The 15,491-nt window shown below is 43.6% G+C and overlaps 2 protein-coding genes across 3 annotated transcripts in view; one reads left to right on the plus strand and one right to left on the minus strand.

Annotated features, from left to right (window-relative positions):
- LOC106584736 (transcription factor 12) overlaps positions 1-6,123 on the minus strand; it is a 46,949-nt gene extending 40,826 nt beyond the window's left edge. Inside the window, exon 1 of the mRNA XM_082968175.1 lies at positions 6,042-6,123. The gene's annotated coding sequence lies outside the window, so the exon portion shown is untranslated. The remainder of the gene's footprint in view (positions 1-6,041) is intronic.
- Positions 1-15,491, plus strand: part of LOC106584737 (DNA-binding protein RFX7) — a 28,038-nt gene that overhangs the window by 1,395 nt on the left and 11,152 nt on the right. For both annotated transcript variants that reach the window (XR_014382364.1, XM_014170274.3), the window contains exons 2-10: positions 1,684-1,717; positions 3,806-3,891; positions 5,874-5,909; positions 6,076-6,198; positions 8,060-8,261; positions 8,833-9,043; positions 9,701-10,014; positions 12,089-12,270; positions 12,522-14,232. Coding sequence is in view for 1 of the 2 variants with exons in the window: in XM_014170274.3 (XP_014025749.2) it covers positions 1,684-1,717; positions 3,806-3,891; positions 5,874-5,909; positions 6,076-6,198; positions 8,060-8,261; positions 8,833-9,043; positions 9,701-10,014; positions 12,089-12,270; positions 12,522-14,232 (2,899 nt within the window). In the remaining variant the exon portion in view is untranslated. The remainder of the gene's footprint in view (positions 1-1,683; positions 1,718-3,805; positions 3,892-5,873; positions 5,910-6,075; positions 6,199-8,059; positions 8,262-8,832; positions 9,044-9,700; positions 10,015-12,088; positions 12,271-12,521; positions 14,233-15,491) is intronic.

Consider the following 15,491-nt stretch of genomic DNA (forward strand, 5'->3'; position numbering starts at 1 on the left):
TTCTAACGGGTCTTTCTCCATTCTGATTGGTTTATACTGTTCAATTCAACTTCAATCTAAAATAATTTCCTGTATTTCCATCAATTTCTGCAATTCCTGCACTCATTTTGGGATCATTTCCACACTGCCACGTAGGGCTGCACGATATGGGCCCAAAAAAAATCAAGGCCTTATTTTTAACAAAATGTTGCAATTGCGATTTGGATCAAAACATTTGGGTGAACAGTTGGAAATATAATGTTTATTCTAATTTTATAGTTAGAATATAAATAATAAGGGTCTCCCGAGTGGCGCAGCGGTCTAAGGCACTGCATCGCAGTGCTTGAGGCGTCACTACAGACCCGGGTTCGATCCCAGGCTGTGACGCTACCGGGAGACCCATGAGGCGGGGCACAACTGGCCCAACGTCGTCCGGGTTAGGGGATGGTTTGGCCAACCGGGATGTCCTTGTCCCATCGTGCTCTAGTGACTCCTTGTGGCGGGCCGGGCACCTGCAAGCTGACATCAGTCACCAGCTGTACGGTGTTTACTCTGACACATTGGTGCGGCTGGCTTCCGGGTTAAGGGGGCAGTGTGTCTTGGCAGGGTCGCGTTTCGGACGACGCATGGCTCTCGACCTTTGACTCTCCCAAGTCCGAATGGGAGTTCCATCAATGGGATAAGACTGTAACTACCAATTAAATATCATGAAATTGCAGAGAAAAAGGGGGTAAAATATAGATATAAATTATAGTGGGCACTTTGAATACAGTATTTGACATGACAACGAATGAAAATGCCAGGGAGGAGTTATTGTTACAGGGCAGGAATCAAAGTGTTGGTCAGTGTTTCCTAGGGGACCCTATAATCTTTGGCTACATTAAATGTTTCATCATGTAGCCAACATATTCATGCTTTGCCTATTCCTCTTTGATTTAGAAGATACTGTTGCACAAACAACGTTCTGATTTAGGCCTACAACATCACTGGTTTCAGGCTGTATTAGCTAGCTACGTTTGCTCTGACTCAGTATATTTTATTAGCTAGCTAGCCAGCTAACTAACGATTAGCTGCCAACACGATTTAGCTAAAACTTGCTAAGAAAAGACAAGCTAGCTGTTTTCAGATGTAAGAAACACAAACTAATAGTGTAATTATAGAACGCTTGTGGATTTATATTAAGAAGTAAAGTGGAAGCAGCATCGTAGCCATCAACATTGTTGCATGTGCTGCATTGACCATGCAGACTGAACGCAAGTGTTTCGTGGTCAAGCAACAACAAATGTGCTGCTTGAGTGGCGGGGGGCGGGGCTATGTCTGTGTGGAAAGTGGCATGGATAGAGAGAGAGAACGGAGAGGGATGACTCAAGTAACGGTGTAAACCAAAAAAATGATGTTACACATGGCATATGACATTTAACAAACCAAAACATTCAAATACATTTATAGAAGGTAAAGTAAAAACCCAAACCGGTCCGTGCATCAATACCGGTATATTGTAAAATATGGTATACTGCCCAGCCCTAGCACCTATCAGTTCAACACAGGTGCATAGGTTGTAGGTAGGCCATGGGGGAAAGAGGTCAATTTGAGATGCATACAAAAAAAAATTCTGTGAGATTGAGGGCTTTTGAGAACATGTTATGCTGCTGTCTTGTTCCCCTGTCAATATCTCCCTTTCTTTCTTTCTCTCTCTCATTGTAGCAAATCTGTACAATCAAAAGTGGACAACATATTGGTGAGTAGAGTTGTTATTAATAAATGGGCTTTGATGCAGCGCGAAAAACAACAGTTTAGCTTTTAGTTAAAAGTGCTCATGTACCGGTGTGCACCAATTTAGCAATCGCTTTGACTTCCTCGTGGGTTTGTGAAGAATATGGCTCAGATATTACTAGGGCAACGACTGTCTTTCAGTAACACTTTATTTAAAAGCTGCAGGTATAATACTTTATAACTGGGTATAAGCATGTATGAACCTTCATAGTGTCATAAGGCTTCATAAGCCTTATAAACTATCCAGGGTTGGGGTCAATTCCATTTAAATTCCAATTCAGAAAGTACACTGAAATTCCAATTCTCTTCAATGCTTTTCAATAAGGACAATTTGGAATTGGAATTTTGTTTACTTTCTGGATTCACTGGAATTTAAATGGAATTGACCCCAACCCTGAAGGGATCACTGGCTTTATTACGATGTAGCTACCTTGTCTGTGTCAACATTGAGAGCATGGCAGAGTGTCTGTCTGTCTGTTCTAGCGCTGGACTGATGTCGTCATGCAGTCTAAACCTGGGTTGTGTTCATTATGGCACACTGTAGCGTAAAAAAAACGGAATTTAAAAACAATCTGTTCTTATTGGACCTTATAGAGCCCCACAGTGGAAGTGTGTCATAATACCCGTAATACCTAGCAGTCAAACATGGAAATGGTTCCAATCGTTTTCCCACCATTCATTTTTCCAATAGCAGATTTTAGAAACACTTAAAATAAGGTCCGTGTTCGTGTAGGCTTACCCTGGCATGACATTTTGATAAACATCTAAATCTATCTAGGACAAGGTAACTTTTATCAATGTATTCGGCTCTATTTACTCTCAGATTCGAAAATGCAAATTAGAGTCAAAGTAGACATCATCCAAAACTACAAATCCCTGCAAGCTCCTGCAAGTCATCTCTAGCTGACATCTTTGCTAACAGGTGTTGTGTCAATTTAAAACTTGCACAAGACAGTTCACAGAATTGTCAATGTAAAGGAGTTTAGCCAATTTATTAATTACTAAATTTAGCTAACATAGTTCATCCAGAGATTCTTACCTTTGCCTCGATTCAGCTGTCTCGTCCAGATCATCATGGCATTTGTAGTGCTTTATCATAGCCACATTATCAGCTAATTAGCATTTTGGGGGGGTAAATAAAGGAAAATATATTGATAAAAGTCACCTTTTCCTAGAGAAATGTACACGGTTATCAAAACATCACGCAAGAGTAAGCCTACATGAAACATAGCCCTTATTTTAAATGTTTCTAAAATCCTCAATGGGAAAAATTAAGGGTGGGGAAAAACTATTGGAACCATTTCTTTGTTTGACCGCTGGGTTTAATGGGTAATTTGACTCTATCATGTCCAGTTCCTCCCTGTTTCAGTCCGTTTTCTTCCTTTTTGTGCCTTATATAACGAACACGACCCTGGTAATAAACCTAACCTCATATAAGGAGGACCCAATTAATATGTAAGCTTAGACCTACTTGTGTCAATCATAACAGAATGAAAGCAGACTATAGCTAGCCTATATTGTTAGAAAAGACAGTGGCAGGCGGTAGCTAACAAGCACACGGCATGCTGGTAGTGGTGGAATCCAGTGAAATGTGTTTTTTATTCTCCGTTGATTGGCTGACAACTCTCACCACGTTCATAAGTATGGGTTTCCCTAGCAACAAAGAGGCGAATAGAAAAGAAAGAGGTGAGATGAATTCCATTCTTAGAAGCCAATTGAAAAGGAGCTGGGGTGGAGTCTGTTGTGATGTGGAAATCAAAGACATGCTGTCATTGTGCCCGCTGACAGCACCTCTGTATACAACATGCATAGCGTATTTTTTTGATTATCATAATATCTAGGCTACATTTACAATACACTTGAGTCATTAGGAAGCACTCTTATCCAGAGCGACTTGGCTACAATCAGGTACATTCAACTAAGGTAGGTAACTAACTGGCAGTGACAGAGAAGCAGATTCCATGGTTCCCATGGTCACAGAGAAATACTATGTCTGTCCATCAAAACATGTTTTGTTTCCCCTCTGTCTTATACCTCTCTGTACATTTTACAGCAAGATGTTGAGAAGTTTACAGACATCGAGAAACTCTACCTCTACCTTAAGTTGCCTTCTGGTCCCAACAATGGCATTGATAAAAGGTAAAGTCTTCCCTTTTTCTCTCATTTAGTTGTATTTGATTTGACAATTCAAAATACATCAAATATTACACCAAGCGACAGATACAGTGGCCTTCAGAAAGTATTCATAACCACTTTACTTATTCCACATTTTGTTGTGTTACAGCTTGAATTCAAAATGGATTAAACCATTTTTTTATCTCTCTCTCTCACCCACCTATAACACAATACCTCATAATGACAGGGAAAACACATTTATTGAAAATGAAATACAGAAATATCTAAATTCACACCCCTGAGTGAATTCTTTGTAGAAGCACCTTAGGCAGCAATTACAGCTGTGAATTTTTCTGGGTAAGTCTATATAGCTTTGCACACCGGGATTGTACAATATTTGCACATTATTCTTAAAAAAGCTCTGTCAAGTTGGTTGTTGATCATTGCTAGTCAGCCATTTTCAAGTCTTGACATAGAATTTCAAGCCAATTTTAGTCATAACTGTAACTCGGCTACTCAGGAACATTCAATGTCGTCTTGGTAACCAACTCCAGTATATATTTGGCCTTGTGTTTTAGGTTATTGTCCTGCTGAAAGGTGAATTTGTCTCCCAGACTGAACCAGGTTTTCCTCTAGGATTTTGCCTGTGCCTGTCTATTCCATGTATTGTTATCCTAAAAACCTCCCTAGTCCTTGCCGATGAAAAGCATACCCATAACATGATGCAGCCACCACCATGCTTGAAAATATGAAGAGTGGTACTCAGTGATGTGTTGTGTTGGATTTGCCTCAAACATAACGCTTTGTATTCAGGACATAACGTTAATTTCTTTGCAACATTTTTTGCAGTTTTACTTTACTGCCTTATTGCAAACAGGATGCATGTTTTGGAATAATTTTATTCTGTACAGACTTCATTATTTTCACTCTGTCATTTAGGTTAGTATTGTGGAGTAACTACAATGTTGTTGATCCATCCTCAGTTTTCTCCTATCACAGCCATTAAACTCTAACTGTTTTAAAATCACCATTGGCCTCATGGTGAAATCCCTGAGCGCTTTCCTTCCTCTCCAGCAACTGAGTTAGGAAGGACGCCTGTATCTTTGTAGTGACTGGGTGTATTGATACACCATCCAAAGTGTAATTAATAACTTCACCATCCTCAAAGGGATATTCAGTGTCTGCTTTTTGCATTTTTACCCATCTACCAATAGATGCCCTTCTTTGCGAGGTATTGGATAACCTCCATAGTCTTTGTGGTTGAATCTGTGTTTTCACTGTTCAACTGAAGGACCTTTCAGACAATTGTATGTGTGGGGTACAAAGATGATGTAGTCATTCAAAACTCATGAGTCCATGCAACTTTTGTGACTTGTTAAGCAAATTTTTACTCCTGAACTTATTTAGGATTGACATAATAAAGGGATTGAATACTTGTTGACTCAAGACATTTCAGCTTTTCATTTTTAATTAATCTGTAAAAATGTCAAAAAAAAATAATTCCACTTTCACATTATGGGGTATTGTGTGTAGGTCAATGACACAAAATCTAAATGTAATCAATTTTAAATTCAGGCTGTAACACAACAAAATGTGGAAAAAGTCAAGGGGTGTGAATACTTTCTAAGTATTCTGTATCTCATTGTCGTTTGTAACCTATATTATTATTATTGCTGTGCTGATTGTGGTGCTCGCGACGGCGTGGCCTGATAATATAATTTTACCTCAGCTGTTTTTTGATCACAAGCTGTATTCATATTTCGGTGCATTTGAAAAGAAAGTGTCTCCAATTCCTTTTGCATCAAAATTCACCACTTCGGCGTCGGTCTTGTGATCTTATGCTAATGTCCGTTAATATAATTGTTTATTTGTATCATTAATGAAGCAATACTAGTATAATGATTGATTTGCTATTATACCCAGTTTTCTGTGTCCTTAATTATTTTTGTATTTTTTTTAAATCTCTTGTCTATCTACCCGTCACCTCAACCCTCCAACATCACTAGGACTGAGAATCAGAGAGCCTCCACTCCTGGACTATGGTACTTACTACATTACACACACACACACACACACTATTTATTGCAAGAAATAAAAAAAAATTGCACACTGCCTTGTCTGGTCAAACACATCACAAGAAAAAGTATCAGTTTGAATATTGTTTTGCCACTAACCTGTTTGTTGTTGTTGTAACTTTAACCGTTTCAGTGACCAGAGTGGCATGTCGTCCAGCCGAACACAGCAGATGTACGCTTTCAACTGGATCCGGAATCACCTAGAGGAGCATCCTGAGACATCACTGCCAAAGCAAGAGGTGTACGACGAATACAAGTGAGTATGACCTGTACATAGGGTTGAAAAGATTCCTGGAGTCAAAAGACAATAAGCAGGTCATCCTGAATCCTCCAAGTAGGATTTCTGGAAAACCTGGGAATTTGGGGAAATGTACGGGAATTTTGCAACCTTACTTGTGTTCTCAGTACAGAATTTCCATTAAAAGTGCTTTCTAGACTAGGTTTAAACTGTGTCTGGGAAAGCAGCCATTGAGTGGAGTATTAGTAGTGGTAGCGGTAGTAGTAGTAGCAGCGGTAGTAGTACTAGTATTGGTAGTAGTAGCAGTAGCAGCAGCATTAGTAGTACTAGTATTAGTAGTTGTAGTAGTTATAGTAGCAGCAGCATTAGTAGCAGTAGTAGCAGTAGTAGTACTTGCAGTAGTAGTGGTTGTGTTAGTAGCAGTGGTTGTAGTAGCAGCAGCAGCAGTAGTAGTTTATTATTAGTAGCAGTAGTAGCAGCAGTAGCATTGGTAGTAGTATTAGTAGCAGTAGTAGTAGTAGTAGCAGTAGCATTAGCAGTAGTAACCGTAGTAGTAGTAGTAGCATTAGAAGCATTAATAGCGGTAGCATTAGTAGCAGTAGTATTAGTAGCATTAGTAGCAGTAGCGTTAGTAGAATTAGCAGCAGTAGTAGTATTAGTAGTAGCAGCAGTAGTAACAGCAGGAGTAGTAGCGAGTGGCAGCAGCAGTAGTGTATTAGTAGTAGCAGTAGTAGTAGTAGCGGTAGCAGCAGTAGTTGTAGTATTATTAGTAGTAGCAGCAGTGGTAGTAGCAGTAGCATTAGCAGCAGTAGTAGTAGTAGCAGTAGCATTAGAAGCAGTAGTAGTAGCATTAGTAGTAGTAGCAGTAGCATTAGTAGCAGTAGCATTAGTAGCAGTAGTAGTAGCATTAGCAGTAGTAGTAGCAGCAGCAGTAGTAGTAGCAGTAGTAGTAGTAGTAGCAGTATTAGTAGCAGCAGTTGTAGTAGCTGTAGCAGCAGTGGTAGTATTAGTAGTAGTAGCAGCAGTAGTAGTAGTGGTAGCAGCAGTAGTAGTAGTGGTAGTGGTAGCAGCAGTAGTAGTAGTAGTAGCGGTAGTAGTAGTATTAGTAGCAGCAGTATTAGTAGCGGTATTAGCAGTTGTAGCAGCAGTAGTAGTTAGTAGTAGGTAATGTTAGTAGTAGTAGTAGTAGCAGTATTAGTAGCAGCAGTAGTAGTAGCGGTAGTAGTAGTATTAGTAGCAGCAGTATTAGTAGCGAGATTAGCAGTTGTAGCAGCAGTAGTAGTTAGTAGTAAGTAATGTTAGTAGTAGTAGTAGTAGCAGTATTAGTAGCAGCAGTAGTAGTAGCGGTAGCAGCAGTTGTGGCAGCAGTAGTAGTTAGTAGTAGGTCATGTTTATAGTAGTAGCAGTAGTAGGTAGTAGTAGCAGTAGTAGTAGTAGTTAGAGGTAGCAGCTGTAGTTAGTAATAGTTGTTCATAGTAGCAGTTAGTAGTTAAGGGAAAGGGCGATTTGTTTACATATTATTCACTTTAGTGTGTTTCTTTCTGTTAACTGTTCAGATCAATCAAATGTATTTTATAAAGCCCTTTTCACATCAGCAGTGCAGGGGCAGAAATACAGTGGCTAGGAATGACATGTACAGTATTGTGATAATACATGTACCTATTAGGTGAGGACGGCTCATAATAATGTCTGGAACGGAGCCAACGGAACGGCATCAAACACCTGGAAACCATGTTTTTGATGTATTTGATTCCATTCCACTGATTCCACTCCAGCCATTACCACGAGCCCGTCCTCCCTAATTAAGGTGCCATCAGCCTCCTGTACTACAGATTGTATTGTCATAATGCATGTTTATCATGTTGTGAATGTGTTTCAGGAGCTACTGTGACAGTCTTGCCTACCACCCACTGAGTGCTGCAGACTTTGGAAAGATCATGAAGAATGTCTTTCCCAACATGAAGGCTCGCCGCCTGGGCATGAGAGGCAAATCTAAATACTGTTATAGTGGACTGAGGAAGAAAGCTTTTGTTCACATGCCTTCTCTGCCCAACCTAGACTTACAAAAATCAGACGACGGGGTAAGTTTACATGATGGCTTTTTTTGCCAGGAATCGGCCATAATCATTTCAGAACAAGTACATGTAGATTTCAGGGTTGGGGTCAGTTCCATTTCATCAGGGTTGGGGTCAGTTCCATTTCATCAGGGTTGGGGTCAGTTCCATTTCATCGATGGTTGGGGTCAGTTCCATTTCATCAGGGTTGGGGTCAGTTCCATTTCATCGATGGTTGGGGTCAGTTCCATTTCATCGATGGTTGGGGTCAGTTCCATTTCATCGATGGTTGGGGTCAGTTCCATTTCATCGATGGTTGGGGTCAGTTCCATTTCATCAGGGTTGGGGTCAGTTCCATTTCAATTCAGTCAATTCAGGAAGCAAACTGATATTCCAATTCCAAATCTCATTGAAAAGCAAGTTTAGGAAAATTGGAATTTCAGTTTAGATCTGAATTTAAATGGAATTGACCCAAGTAGATCCACCCTAACTCCAGACAGGATATCAGATCTGAAAGACCTCTTCCCCTAACTCCAGACAGGATATCAGATCTGAAAGACCTCTTCCCTACTAACCCTCTTCCCTCATCTACCCCCAGTGTGAGTTAATGGAGCCGTCGTCGGGCCAGTCTCCCAGTGCAGAGGATGAGATGCGCTCAGCGGCCTGTGGCTTGGTGTGTGAGTGGGCTCAGAAGGTCCTCAGCAGACAGTTTGATGCTGTGGAGGACTTGGCTCGCTTCCTGCTCAACAGTCACTACATAGGAACCAAGTCCATGGCTGCTCTCACCGTCATGACTGGGGCTCCCACAGGTAGGCATGGCTAATGGGGATGGTGGTAAGGATGACCGCAGTCAATGGGGCTCAACTGTCAACAGGGGGCTCAGCTGTCAACAGGGGGCTCAGCTGTCAACAGGGGGCTCAGCTGTCAACAGAGGGGGCTCAGCTGTCAACAGAGGGGGCTCAGCTGTCAACAGAGGGGGCTCAGCTGTCAACAGAGGGGGCTCAGCTGTCAACAGGGGGCTCAACTGTCAACAGAGAGGGCTCAACTGTCAACAGAGAGGGCTCAACTGTCAACAGAGGGGGCTCAACTGTCAACAGAGAGGGCTCAACTGTCAACAGAGAGGGCTCAACTGTCAACAGAGAGGGCTCAACTGTCAACAGAGAGGGCTCAACTGTCAACAGAGAGGGCTCAACTGTCAACAGAGAGGGCTCAACTGTCAACAGAGAGGGCTCAACTGTCAACAGAGGGGGTTCAGCTGTCAACAGAGAGGGCTCAGCTGTCAACAGGGGGCTCAGCTGTCAACAGGGGGCTCAGCTGTCTTGCTCATGTATCAAGCTCTAGCTAAAGATGTAATGTTTTGGGTGACGGAGTCTAACGCTAGTTCTGAACATTCAAAAACGTTTCAAACTCTCAGGTGTGTTGACTCTAAAAAGTATTGGTTACTTCTCATCTGTATGTCTCGCCAGGTCTGAAGACGCCCACGCCAACCTCTGCGTTCGTGCCCACATCCGAGGCCTCGTCCTTCCAGCCGCAGGTGAAGACGCTGGCCTCTCCCTCAGTGGACGCCAAGCAACAGCTCCAGAGGAAGATCCAGAAGAAACAGCAGGAGCAGAAGCTCCAGTCCCCCTTGCCTGGAGAGGCCCAGGGACAGGGACAGAACCAGGCCAGGAGGACCGAGGCCAGCACCCCAGGGCCAGCTATCCCCTGTGGAAGTCCTGCAATGCTCTCACCACAACCTACCATTGGTATAGTGGTGGCAGCTGTCTCCAGCCCCATCACGGTAGGAAGGGGTTATTAAAACACACACACACACACACACACACACACACACACACACACACACACACACAAACACACACACACACACACAACACACACACACACACACACACACGAGGCTTACTGAAGTGAAACATTAAGACATTTGAGTTGTTTGATGATAACACAGTTTAAACACACACACACAGTTGAAGTCAGAAGTTTACATACACCTTAGCCAAATACATTTAAACTCTGTTTTTCACAATTCCTGACATTTAATCCTAGTAAAAATTCCCTGTCTTAGGTCAGTTAGCATCACCACTTTATTTAAAAAAATGTGAAATGTCAGAATAATAGTAGAGAGAATGATTTATTTCAGCGTTAATTTCTTTCATCACATTCCCAGTGGGTCAGAAGTTTACAAACACTCAATTAGTATTTGGTAGCATTTCCTTTAAATTGTTTAATTTGGGTCAAACGTTTCCGGTAGCCTTCCACAAGCTTCCCACATAAGTTGGGTGAATTTTGGCCCATTCCTCCTGACAGAGCTGGTGTAACTGAGTCAGGTTTGTAGGCATCCTTGCTCGCACAAGCTTTTTCAGTTCTGCCCACAAATTTTCTATAGGATTGAGGTCAGGGCTTTGTGATGGCCACTCCAATACCTTGACTTTGTTGTCCTTAAGCCATTTTGCCACAACTTTGGAAGTATGCTTGGGGTCATTGTCCATTTGGAAGACCCATTTGTGACCAAGCTTTAACTTCCTGACTGATGTCTTGAGATGTTGCTTCAATATATCCACATAATTTTCCTTCCTCACAATGCCAGGGATTTTGTGAAGTGCACCAGTCCCTCCTGCAGCAAAGCACCTCCACAACATGATGCTGCCACCGCCATGCTTCACAGTTGGGATGGTGTTCTTTGCCTTGCAAGCGTCCCCCTTTCTCCTCCAAACATAACGATGGTAATTATGGCCAAACAGTTCAATTTTTATTTCATCAGACCAGAGGACATTTCTCCAAAAAGTACGATCTTTGTCCCCATGTGCAGTTGCAAAACGTAGTCTGGCTTTTTTATGGCGGTTTTGGAGCACTGGCTTCTTCCTTGCTGAGCGGCCTTTCAGGTTATGTCGATATAGGACTCGTTTTACTGTGGATATAGATACTTTTGTACCTGTTTACTCCAGCATCTTCACAAGGTCCTTTGCTGTTGTTCTGGGATTGATTTGCACTTTTTGCACCAAAGTACATTCAACTCTACGAGACAGACCGCGTCTCCTTCCTGAGCGGTATGACTGCTGCGTCGTCCCATGGTGTTTATACTTGCGTACTATTGTTTGTACAGATGAACGTGGTACCTTCGGGAGTTTGGAAATTGCTCCCAAGGATGAACCAGACTTGTGGAGGTCTACACTTTTTTTTATGAGGTCTTGGCTGATTTCTTTAGATTTTCCCATGATGTCAAGCAAAGAAGCACTGAGTTTGAAGATAGGCCTTGAAATACATCCACAGGTACACCTCCAATTGACTAAAATGATGTCAATTAGCCTATCAGAAGCTTCTAAAGCCATGACGTCATTTTCTGGAATTTTCCAAGCTGTTTAAAGGCACAGTCAACTTAATGTATGTAAACTTCTGACCCACTGGAATTGTGATACAGTGAATTATAAGTGAAATAATCTGTCTGTAAACAATTGTTGGTAAAATGACTTGTGTCATGCACAAAGTAGATGTCCTAACCGACTTGCGAAAACTACAGTTTGTTAACAAGAAATTTGTGGAGTGGTTGAAAAACGAGTTTTAATGACTCCAACCTAAGTGTATGTAAACTTCCGACTTCAACTGTACGCACACAGATCAGACAAGATTGATAATGGGTGTCCAGGTTTGGCCAGTGTAGGCCGTCATTGTAAATAAGAATGTGTTCTTAACTGACTTGCCTCGTTAAATAAAGGTTAAATACACTATATAGTCAAAAAAATTACACAGAAATAAACCAGATAAGTGTTTTTCCTAGAAGTGTTTTTCGCGTTTAATGCTAATAGTCATAATTCCTAAATCGGACATGTTCCACCTTGTCCGTTGTCCCCCGGCAGGTCCAGAGGAGCAGGCAGCTGATGACTTCCCCTAGCCCAGTGGGATCCGCCGAGGGGAAGGTCCTGCCAACGGTCAATTTCCAGGTGGTCACCCACACCCAGTCTCTGACCCACAGGCAGTCCCCGAAGACGCCCCAAAACATCTCAGCCAGCCCCGTGGGCGACCGCCTGGCCAGGCACAGGTAACAACCATAATAAGGAAGTATAAACTACACCGTCAGAACCAAAACCTAAGGTTAGGCATAGAGGTCAAATTAAGTAAGGTTAAGGTTCAGGAACACGGGTTAAGTTGGGTATAGTTTCAGCGAGGTTAAGGTAAGGGTTAGGGTAATGCGTTATTGTTCTGCTGGTTAAATTGACTCTGTCTAATAGACATTAATAAACACTAAATCTGGAGTTTGTGTTAATCTATTTCCATCTCCTGGAACCACAGGTACCCCCAGATCCTCCCCAAGCCCTCAGCCACAGGGGCCATCACCCTGCGTTCGCCCCCCACCCTGCTCATCACCAACAGCCCCATCAAGACCCACCATGTTGTCAAGATGACCGCCATCTCCCTGGCCCCTAGCAACACTCTCAGTACCAGCAGTAACAGTATGGTCCTCAGGCCAGCTTCAGCCTCGGCCGGGGTGGGAACCACCACCACCACCACCACCTTTACCACCATCGCTGCCCTAGAGGAGGTCCAGCAAAAGGGACAGAGCCAGGGAGGCCCCCCAGCCCCAGCCACCCCCCAGTCCCCTGCAGCATGGCCTGGTGCCCCACCCTCCACCCCTATTCCCACAGTGGCCCCTGAGGCCATCATCACTGATAATAACCCGGGCTGTAACTCTGATAAACGGAGCACCATAAAGCAGTCCCCCTGTGGGGCCAAGGGTCCAGAGAGAGCCACCAAGTACCGGGCGGCCAGCGAACCCTCGCTTATGGTCAAATGCTCACCAGGACCTGACAGAGTGACCGCCAGGACCAAAAGCGTCTCATTCTCCTCCACCTCTCCTCCAGCTGCTGCCACCAATGCAGCGATCAAGTGGGCGGGGCCTCAGCAGGACTGCAATAAGAGCATCATCGCCACCACCTGTCACCAAGAAAGTCCTTTGTATCTGACCGTTGCTCCCTCGGCCAATCAAAATGCTCCTAGCGTCAGCGGAATGTCCTCTTCGTCCAATGGCTCGTCGGCTGTTACCTTATTGGCCCCTAAAGACTCCTCGTCCGGGGTCAAGAGCCCCAGGAAGCGGGCCGGCCCCGGGCTGGATTCCTCCCACGTCATCCCTGTGAAGCGCGTCTTCATCTCCCAGCAGCCTTTGAGTGTGACCTTTGACCCCAAACCATGGGTCCCAGCTAGACCTGGCACTCCTGCCAGACCTGAGAGCGCCCCCTGTCGAGTGACGGTGAAACAACACCTAGTGCCCACGAAGATCCTTGCGCTGTCCGACTCGCCTGTCACGAACGCAGAGATCTCCTCCCTCTCCTTCTCTTCTTCTCAGGCTGTTGTCAGTGTGAAGCCCCAGGTCTCCTCGTTGCTGGTAGTGAAACGCGAAGACCCGTCCTCTCAAGGACTAACACTAAGCACTGTCAGCAGTCACACCAGCAGCACTGATAGCACCACCACCACAGTGTCTGAGCAGCAGCAACCCTCTGAGGCCTCTGTCTCTGTGATGGCGGTAGGAGCACAGCAACACTCTGAGGCCTCTGTCTCTGCGATGGCAGTAGGAGCACAGCAGCAATCTGAGGCCTCTGTCTCTGTGATGGCGGTAGGAGCACAGCAGCAATCTGAGGCCTCTGTCTCTGCGATGGCAGTAGGAGCACAGCATCAATCTGAGGCCTCTGTCTCTGCGATGGCAGTAGGAGCACAGCAGCAATCTGAGGCCTCTGTCTCTGCAATGGCGGCAGGAGCACAGCATCAATCTGAGGCCTCTGTCTCTGTGATGGCAGTAGGAGCACAGCATCAATCTGAGGCCTCTGTCTCTGCGATGGCAGTAGGAGCACAGCATCAATCTGAGGCCTCTGTCTCTGCGATGGCAGTAGGAGCACAGCAGCAATCTGAGGCCTCTGTCTCTGCGATGGGGGACATAAAGAGCACAATGTGGGAGGAGTCAGCTGCGGGGCATCCGGAAGAGCTGCAGAAACAGACCTTCAGTCAGAATGTGAGTCTAAAGTTGTGTTCGAATACCCATACTGTGTATATACTATATACTATTAGTATACTGTAAACGAACGGTATCCTTTCAGTTGAGCGTACTAACTAGGGCTTCGCCTGTCTACCGGAAGTTAATGCTGTTGCTATGCAACTTCTTGCTAGCTTGTTAGCATAACAAATTACTAGCTAGACATTTTACGACTTCATTAAAGATGTCCAACACAACAACGCACAATGACTATACCACTAAGCTACCGCTAAGCTAAGAATGACTTGAACAATCAAGTCAATAGGTTGCGTTTGTAAATTAACTCTGGCTATCTACTCCAATTTCAGAGCACTCTCGTCTGAATGTGCCAAAGTGCAGAATAACTGACAAATTTACAAACACTCAACCCTCTTTGAATATGGCTGGTGTCAGTAAACGTTTGCAAAAAAGCGTCATTAAATTGTTTCCAGCAGCACAGTTACAGTCACCAACGCTCTGGATAACATAAAAACAGCATAACCAGCTCTGATGGTTGAGTTAAATGGTCAGAGAGAAGTGTTCTCTCATTTGTGTCTGGAAGAAGCTAGCATGCTAGCAAACGTTATACATTTAGCGTTATACAGTTAGCCTTGACTGCCGTTGTGAGGTCAGAACACTCGGTTCAACCCTACTCCTCGGCCAGAGCGTCCAGCGTGCGCTCTGAACGCTCCGTGAGCGAAACGCTTTGAATTTACGAACGGACAATCTGACGACGCTTTGATTTTACTAACGCACCCTGAATTTACGAACACACCCTTAGTAGCCAACTAACGTTAGGTACCTAGCTAACATACCGGTACATACTACTGTAATGATATGCTATGCGATTCGTAAGGCTAGCATAGCTAACAAATTGTCAGCCAACATAACGTGTAAGGTAACTTATTTGAAAATTCGTTACTTTATTACATTGCTCAACATTTTCTTAACATTTGTCATAAATATTTAAAGCAATGAATTTGTATCCGTTCTCGTCAGTCTGCATATTTTACGCCATTGTCTTCAAATCTGAAAACATTGTGAAGCCACGCCCATTTTATGAAGAATTGCATTATGGGCCCTAAAAGCACAGAAAGAGTGTCCACTGCTTGTATACTTCGTATTTTGGTGAATGTAGTAAGACATCCGGGAACTTTTGGCATACTAACTATATCCATACTTTGACCAATAAGCATATACTACATATACTATGTCACAAATAGTGCGGTTAGTATGAGTATTCCAACACAGTTTATATG

This window comes from Salmo salar, chromosome 23, assembly GCF_965601325.2.
Source record: "Salmo salar chromosome 23, fSalSal1, whole genome shotgun sequence".
Lineage (NCBI taxonomy): Eukaryota > Metazoa > Chordata > Actinopteri > Salmoniformes > Salmonidae > Salmo > Salmo salar.